Source organism: Sinocyclocheilus rhinocerous, unplaced genomic scaffold, assembly GCF_001515625.1.
Source record: "Sinocyclocheilus rhinocerous isolate Xijiao unplaced genomic scaffold, SAMN03320098_v1.1 scaffold813, whole genome shotgun sequence".
Taxonomy (NCBI): domain Eukaryota; kingdom Metazoa; phylum Chordata; class Actinopteri; order Cypriniformes; family Cyprinidae; genus Sinocyclocheilus; species Sinocyclocheilus rhinocerous.
The window spans coordinates 896,947-905,350 of record NW_015654524.1 but is presented as its reverse complement, the minus strand read 5'-3'; the positions used below and the strand labels follow the sequence as shown (position 1 = coordinate 905,350).

Genomic DNA, 8,404 nt, shown 5'->3' with positions numbered 1-8,404 from the left:
TATAAAATAATCAAAATTTAGAAAAATATTTAAATACGGTTTAGATATATCCCACAGCCCTAGTATGTATGCATGTGTGAATAAATATAATAAAATATTTATTTGATCAGGCTGGCTTATTTATGTCTGGACTTTTCCAGGAGTCAAGGAACACATATTTTTAATTGAATGCTGAGAAACTTGAGAAAGCCATGTTAAAATGTATTATATTATAAAATCTAGTAGCTAGTCCTTGCTTTATAAACTATTATGTATTTTTTATAAAACTGCTTAAAGTGTGTACATACACAGATTAGTAATGTAGTATACTATATATAGGTTTTTTCTAGGCAGTTAATATCCAGTAAAGCATATGTATCCTTAATTATACATCACTCATGAAAAAAACTGCTTGGGTTTATCAGATAACTCTTTCCTGTCAAAGTGGTCATTTCCTGTCCAGAATAAGCTGGTTATACAACTTCTTTGCATCTGTTTATGGTGTTTGTATGCATCAGGGTTGGGTGTATGTGGGGAAGTGTTGTACAGTCTTGTATACTTGTGTCTAATGCTCCTCCTCAGCGCTGCTCCTGCACCAGCGTGCTCGGATGGAGCGTCTGATGAAAGAACTCATGCTGGAGCGTCAGAAACTGGAGCAGTTGAAGGCGGAAGTGAATGAAATGGAATTTGACGCCCTGCAGAGACGCTTCAGACGGGTGAACAGCACCAGCCTGATCCCTCGGGTAAGAGAGAGACAAAAAACGGCTTTTTAAAAATCTTTTTGAACGAGTGCGGAACACCCACCCACTTGTTTTACATCACTAATAAAGGGAATGAATGAATCCTCATCAACTTCTCCAAATGAGCCTTACGTAAAAAAAAAAAAAAAAAAAAATCATACATACCTAGAATCTACGTGCAGAACTTGCAAATACAATAAGGTGGAAATGAATCACATCTGTTCATTCGGTTCTCGCTCAGTCTGCATGCTTCACAGACTATGAATGAATCTCTTTTCAAACGTTAAACTGCTGTACATAATGTACTCATCCAGTGCAACCGTCATCTCTTTCCTCTGACTTTAACAAGCTACTGTGAAGAGAGTAACAGCAATAAACTGCTTTTATGTGTGCGGTTAATGTGAAAAAGTCATGTACTCTGTGTGTATGTGTGTGTGTGTGTGCGTGTGCACATTTCCTAGCCAGAGGATATGACCAGAATTCGGTCGCAAAACAGACAGCTCCAGATTGACATTGATTGCACCTTGAAGGAGACAGACCTGCTGCAGTCCAGAGGTAAAAATAGCACAAATGTAGTCATCTTTATGACTATAGCACAGCATTATTTCATGTGATTGCACAGATTGATAATTATGACTATCATTTGCTTCATCCATCTCTTATTTGTTGTTTATTTATTTTTTAGGCAAGTTTGACGTGAGAACCATGAACAACTTTTATGATAATATTCAGCCTGGCCCTAGTGAAAAATTTAAGGGGGTCTGAATACTTTCCGTACCCACTGTACCTCCAAGAGGTGGGAATTCAATAATTTTTTAATTTTATTTAGTCAACTGTCACAATGTTGCTTTATTTAAACATGTCATCATTTTATGTTTTGGTAATTCTTTACAACAAGGTTCAATTCGTTAATATTAGTTAATGCATTTGGTATCATGAACCCGAACTGAAAAATACTTGTCAAGCATTTATTCATTTCTACATATGTTAATACATTTTCAACATTTCAGATGAATGCCGTGTTCATGTCGTGTCATAATTACAGTAATTGTTAGATGACAACAAGGACGTTCTTCATTATGCAATGCCTATTTAAAAAAAAAAAAAAACTGTTTATTCAGCATGTGCTGTATGCTTGCTACATTAGTATTGTATGTCTTGTTTATTCTTAGATTATTCCTGAATGAAGTCATTAACCGTAGACTGCATACATGCATGCTGCATGCATACACACACACACACATAAAAATAATTTTTGATTAATTGATTCTTAAATACATTTATTTTCTGGTTTGTTTTGGGGGGTTTTTTGGCTGAAGAGTGTTAATTTCAGTGCATCACTATTTACTATTTATGTAAAAAATTATTCATTTTTAGTATTGGACACTTGATACATTAATGTTAACGAATTGAACCTTAAGTTACAAGTTTTGTCCCTTTGCAATGCAAGAATTTACCTAGATGTGGTTTTCATTAAAAAATCTCATGGAATTTCTAGACTAACCTCCATTGAGCTAAAATTAGCTCTTTGCTCTCTGAATATCCTGTCAGATTTGTCCTGACTTCTGACTACACCAGTGGAGTGGAGGGTATTGGGTTGCTTGTTATGATATAGTGTTTCTTGCACCCTGGTTCTATTTTCATCGCTCTTTTGTTGTTATGTGGGGCCAGTGGCCCAAATTGGCAATAGGTGTGGTAGAACGCTAGATCTTCCTCAAGCCTTCAAATTTAGCTCACAGCAGCAATAAATAAGTGTGTGTATGCTGTTTCATAATGTTTTGTCTCTTCTATCTAGTTAAGCCTCCGGTCGTACAAAGGGACGAGGATTTTGAAGGCGCTCAGTGGAACTGTGAAAGCTGCACTTTTCTTAACCACCCCGCGCTGCACCGCTGCGAACAGTGCGAGATGCCACGCAACACTTGAGCCGGCTTCACCGCGACCCTTCCCGACAGGCCATGAACCTCACTCTTCCTACTAATCTTCTGTTCCATCATGCAAAGTTCAAATCCCACCTATCATTTGCCGATTTCTGTCCCTTGTGCCCTCAGCTTCACCCAGCAATAACTGAGCCGTACCCCACAGAAGAAGAGACAACTAGTCTAGTAAAATATTATCCAATCAGAAGCACCCTGTGTTACCTCTTGAGGAGCTTCCTGCACTTGTATTTACTTTTTACTTTTTTTTTTTTCTACTGAAAGATGCTTTAAAAGAGGAAGTAGGGTGACTTAACAGAAACAAGGGATTGATTGATTGGCGCTGGAGTGGACTGAGAAGGCGTGGTTTTAGGAAAGGGTGGAGCTTCCAGATCTTGAGGAGGTGTGGTTTACCAAGCTACCATTCCAAGCAGAATAAGACTGCCGGCGTTTACACGGAAAAAGCCCCAAACAATCCCGCATACAGGGCTTCTCTCACAACATGATAAATGTATTGAGATAAGCAGGGGGGTGAATCATTTTAATGTAGACTTTACACTGTATGTGCTCACTATGAGTTCTTTCATGAATGAAGAACACTACAAGACCTGCATATGAACCTATACCTGGTACTTTTATGCATATGCCACACTGTATTCTGTGTTTAAGATGTTGATTTACTGTGCAAATGCCTCAAGTTGCTGTACTTAATAAAGGATCTGATTCTATGTGACTATATGCTGATGTTGAGATCTTTCGAATGCAAAACCATGAGCATACCACATTGTTCTTTTTTATGTTTATTTGGTTAGTATATAAATTAGTACAATGTCACAACTGTATTCGGGACAGAAAAGTCCCAACAGAAAGCACGCAATCACTCAAACGATCCATGCGCCCTCATTCAGACACACCAACATGCACACAACAGGCTGACAGTGCTAAAAAACAACCCTACAGTCTGCCTTTAACTACCTGTTCGGATACTTATGCAAAAGACTAATAATCACTCTTCAGATACCAGTCAAAAAACTAGTCTACATGCAAGGCTTGGTTACACCACAAGACCTAGGTTTTCTACAATGCAAAGTATCTTCTACCAAATCCCTTTTAAACTGAATAAGAGATATGCGCATGTTTCCAGATGTGCACAAATTAACTGTATGGTGACAATTCATGTGCTATGTACATGATCTGTGCTTAAAGTAACATCAGTTTTTCTTAGCGTTTTATGAGAGCAATTATGCCTGGATGCACATCTATGGATAAAGGTGTGGTCACATTTACCGTTCGGCAAATTTTCGCATTCGAAATACAGTCATTTCAATTGGAATCCACGCAAAGGGGAATTCCACGGGAGTGAGAAATTTTACAATGGGTTCAAATTGGTCATGTGATTTCGCCGCATTGACCAACACAATGTTTTCGAATTAAAAATGATAATTTCAGTAGAAATCCAAGCAAAGGAGAATTTCACGTGAGAGTGAAATATTTCGCAACTTTTTCAAACTGGTCATGTGAATTCGCCACATTGGCCAACATAAAGTTGCTTGGTTTAAAAGTGATTTCTGAATGAGTTGTGCTTCATACATCACTACACTATTGACAGTAGACTATGGACCTTCTAAAGTTATGTAATTATTTTTTACCATTACTAACATTTACTGTTGATCAGTGAAAATTTGTGGAGAAATCCATTCATTCCAATAGAAATCTGCGATCAAGAGTTTTACATGAGGCAGATTTCACTCGTATTCAAGTCGGTCGCGCAAATTCCCCACGCTGATCAACAGAAAGCTGCTTGGTTTGAAAGTGACTTACAGGGGTGGTTAACTGGGTTTTTTCTAGGCTTGATTGTCTTTATGGGGTGCAGTCTAACATGTGTCGTTTGTGATGTCACGAACCCAGCCGTTTTTGTAGGCTTTAAACTGCCAGAATTTTAAAAGACGATATCTCCGTTTGCATTGAACTTTCAGCTTTGTAACTTTGCAGATATTGTTTATGCTCAAACAGCAACATTACACACTAACTAACGTTAAAAAAGTGAAATCGCAATGAACCACCCCTTTAAAGCGATTGACATTGGACCTTTTTTTGCCTGCAAAATCTCGCGAACGTGACCGCACCTTAAGCATAAGATCTTTTTGACCAGTTTACAATTATACAGATGTCTTTAGTTTGGCTGATTAGTACTTTACTGTACCAATAACACTTTCTTATTTCAAGCTGCATGATTTATTTTTTTATTTATGTTCAAGGGTGCATTATAAACAGATTAATTTTGGCTTTAAACCCTCTATCTTTCAGGTCTCAAAACACGTCTATCATGACAGTTTTATTCTGTCAGAATTGTAGACTTCTGTCTGCCTTGTTTCAGATCCCACCACAGATGGAGGTTTCCCCACTGATTACATCACAGACTGGCAGTATTCCTGTGAACATAGGCTGACATCTTGAGTCAGATGCTCATCTGACAGTCAGAAGAAGATCAGAGGTGTTAGAATGACATGAGAGAGAGAGATGACATAGAAAAAGAATGAGAGTTTGATGGTGGGGTTTAATTGCGTGATAGAGTAATCTGAGGGGAAAAGAATCAAAATCTATGTATCTAACAGCTCGGCCCTGCCCTGCATTTCAAGGGTCTGTTTGCAAAGTCAAGGGTCAGTTCCGAACGAACGTTCAGTGCATGAGCTGCTATCACAACAGTGAAGAGGACATTGAAGTGCATTGTGGGTGTTGTAGCATGTTTAGTAGTAATCTTCGTAGTTCTTGGGGTTTAGGCAGTAGAGAATCGCTCCACCCAAGGAGAAGATGGTGGCTCCCCAAGCCAGACCGTAGCCCCAGTTAAACTCGTGGTATATTCTCAAACTGATGGTTTCGATGAACTTGATGGGATACAGCACCAAACAGCAGGCCTGTAGGACCACTGTGAGAGACAGAAGAGCGCTGGCAATGAAATTTGCAATCATCAAAGAGACAAAAGTAGGTTAAGAACATTAAAAGTCTTCTGGACCCTCAATGGGCTTTATTCCTTGATAAGTTCCTCAACAAAGTGAGCGACTTCAAAGCGATGTAAAAATCCTCTCAAAAGAGATGCGAAAATTTCTGTTTCAGATATACCTTACACGTTTTCCCTGTGATGCGTTCATTTTGAGAACAACTGATTACTGAAGCAGCTGTGTGATGTGGCTTGGAAAAATAATGCCTTTGCTGTCTCCTGGTCCATTAGCCGCAGCAGTTGTGTCTTAGAGCCAACAACACATTTTAGATTCATAATACATGAACCCTAATTTAATGAGCATGGAAAACAGAAATGGGAAGCCAACTCATTAATGTCTTCAATGTAATGTGTGAGGGTGTGTGTGTGTGTGCACGGTTATGTCTATTTCACCTGCTGCAAAGAGCATAACAGCGACCGGTCGGTAGAAGCATCTCCTGGAGCGAATGCAGACAGACACCAGGGCCACCAGGAAGGAAAGGAGGATAAGGAACACTCCACCCAACAACAAAGCCAATGTGGCGATCTGCCAGTCTGCATTAAATCAATACATAAAAACACAACAGATCAGTTCCATATCGTATTACACTGCATGCATTATATTCATATTATATGAACATTATATCAGATGAAAGGGATGGGGATATATGCATCATTTACTAAATGTGCTGAAGAAACCTTCAAGACTTAACCATCCAAAAATGAAAATTGTAACAAAAATTTGGTCTCTTTCAAAAGTATTCTATGGCTTCAGAAGACTTCGAATACAGTGTCCTATGGACCATGTTTTCATGTACTTTTTGAAGCTTGAAAGCTTCATTCTCCATTCACAGTGGATAGAAAAGAGCAACAAACATAGTATTCTGAAATTCTCCTTTTGTGTTCCTTAAAAACCAGTGGAATGGAATAAGGATGAGAAATAACACTTTTATTAGTTATCATTAGTTAATGCACTAAAATAACAATGAGCAATACATTTTTACAGTATTTATTAATCTTGGTTAATGTTAGTCATGGTCTAGGTTAGTCTTGGTTCATTGTTAGTTCATGTTTACTCCAGTCCTTTAAATAATAATATCAGACTTTTGGATTTAATAAATACTCGCGGTTAGTGCGCCGACATACAGCGCAACTGCACTTATGGCGACCCGAGTTCGAATCCCGGCTCATGGTCCTTTTCCGATCCTGCTCCCCTCTCTCTTCACCCAATGCTTTCCTGTCTACTCTACACTGTCCTTTCCAAATAAAGGCATAAAAGCCCATAAATATATCTTTAAAAAATAAAAAGTGTTATGAGACCAGTAAATAATGACAGAATTATAATATTTTTGTAAATGATTCCTTTAACAGACTAACACACTGGAAAGTCAATACACGCATGCCTACAGAATGGCTGACACAAACACTCACATCTTGGGTTTGCGTAACTGAAAGAATGAACCTCTACGGGCAGCAGAGAGCTTATCGACAATTCTGGTGGGCTAAATGGGGCATCACGTAATGTATTCCACCCTCCCTTTCTCTCTCCTTCAGTCCTTCTTGTTTCTGCTTTTCATTCAAGCACTCTGAGACACTCAGCTAAAGTAGGGCCCAGAAATAGCACTGAATCCTCCATGGAACGCAGAAGTGAGGGAGGGGGCAAGGAGAAAGAGACAGAGAGGAGGTGCCTGACACAGTATGCCTGCTTCCATATCTGATGACATGAGAGTATATGTGTGGAATCTCACATGTACTTCGGGACGACTCCTGAGGAATCTCATTAGGTAGGCAAAGTGGAAACGCATTATGAGTAGACGATCTCTGAGGAGTGACTTGCCAGGTTTTTTTACGCTACAGAGGCTGAGGGGGTCATTTTTTTCTAATTTGTCATATTACATTTATTTTTCAGCATGTCAAATTCTTTAAATTAGTTAACAGTGAGTAGCTTACATTTAGAGACAAATATGATCCATCAAAATAAAAAAAACAACAGACACAAACAAAGCCATTTTCATTTTTTTATGAATCAAAGTAAAAGATTCAATGACTTGTTTTGAATCATGAATGAATCAGTGTTTGTGCATGAATCAGTTGAGTGGATAATTTCAATGACTGGCTCATAGGACAGTTATTTGCTTTGAATCATGAATGATTCATCGTTTGTGAACAAATCAGTTAAGCAAAAGATACAACGACTTTAAGGACTGTCATTTGTGTTGAATCATGAATGAATGGGACTGTCACAAATGGCACACTTCATGTGCACTTGCAGTCTTGTGGACTTGCAGTGGTCAATAGACACTACTGTGGACAGTCAAATTGGTGTTACAGATTTCTACTTGACATCCAAAGCAGCGTTATGTCACGGAAGTGTGGACTCAGAGGAAGACCGTGAGGATTTGGGATGCCATTTGGGACAGGGCCAATCAGTGTTTGTTAACATATTGGTTGAATAAATGATTCAATGACTCACTCATAAAGATCACTCGTTTCATTCCTGAATCAATCAGTGTTTATGAACAAATTAGGCTTGCCGCGATAGACGGTGCTGACGGTTATACCGGTGTTAAGCCGCAACACCGGTTACGTCACTTGCCCACCTCGTCACCGACCCCCACCGTCGTTTTGATTTTTTATAGTAATAAAAATCATTTAGTTCAGTAAAAGAACAGACACTACAATTAAAAACTGAACGCGGCTGCTCAATGCAGCGTGCCGAACAACAGTCGCATCACAGATCAGATTTCATTTCTCCAGTGAGGAGAGTGAGTCGAGCTGACTGACAAGAAGAGTGA

The 8,404-nt window shown here is 38.9% G+C and overlaps 2 protein-coding genes across 4 annotated transcripts in view; one reads left to right on the top strand and one right to left on the bottom strand.

Annotated features, from left to right (window-relative positions):
- LOC107717572 (TGF-beta-activated kinase 1 and MAP3K7-binding protein 3-like) overlaps positions 1-3,365 on the top strand; it is a 16,159-nt gene extending 12,794 nt beyond the window's left edge. Inside the window, exons 4-8 of one of the 2 annotated variants that reach the window (XM_016524374.1) lie at positions 562-722; positions 1,181-1,274; positions 1,405-1,463; positions 1,502-1,515; positions 2,515-2,596. In XM_016524374.1, coding sequence (XP_016379860.1) covers positions 562-722; positions 1,181-1,274; positions 1,405-1,463; positions 1,502-1,515; positions 2,515-2,518 — 332 coding nt within the window. In that variant the 3' untranslated portion in view covers positions 2,519-2,596. Of the gene's footprint in view, positions 1-561; positions 723-1,180; positions 1,275-1,404; positions 1,464-1,501; positions 1,516-2,514 lie in introns of both variants that reach the window. The other variant, XM_016524372.1, reaches the window with a different exon arrangement.
- A 1,332-nt stretch (positions 3,366-4,697) lies between these two features.
- LOC107717575 (transmembrane protein 47-like) overlaps positions 4,698-8,404 on the bottom strand; it is a 10,460-nt gene continuing 6,753 nt past the window's right edge. The window contains exons 2-4 of one of the 2 annotated variants that reach the window (XM_016524381.1): positions 6,024-6,164; positions 5,753-5,876; positions 5,479-5,558 (exon numbers count right to left, since the gene is read on the bottom strand). In XM_016524381.1, the coding sequence (XP_016379867.1) occupies positions 5,797-5,876; positions 6,024-6,164 (221 nt within the window). In that variant the 3' untranslated portion in view covers positions 5,479-5,558; positions 5,753-5,796. Of the gene's footprint in view, positions 5,559-5,752; positions 5,877-6,023; positions 6,165-8,404 lie in introns of both variants that reach the window. The other variant, XM_016524380.1, reaches the window with a different exon arrangement.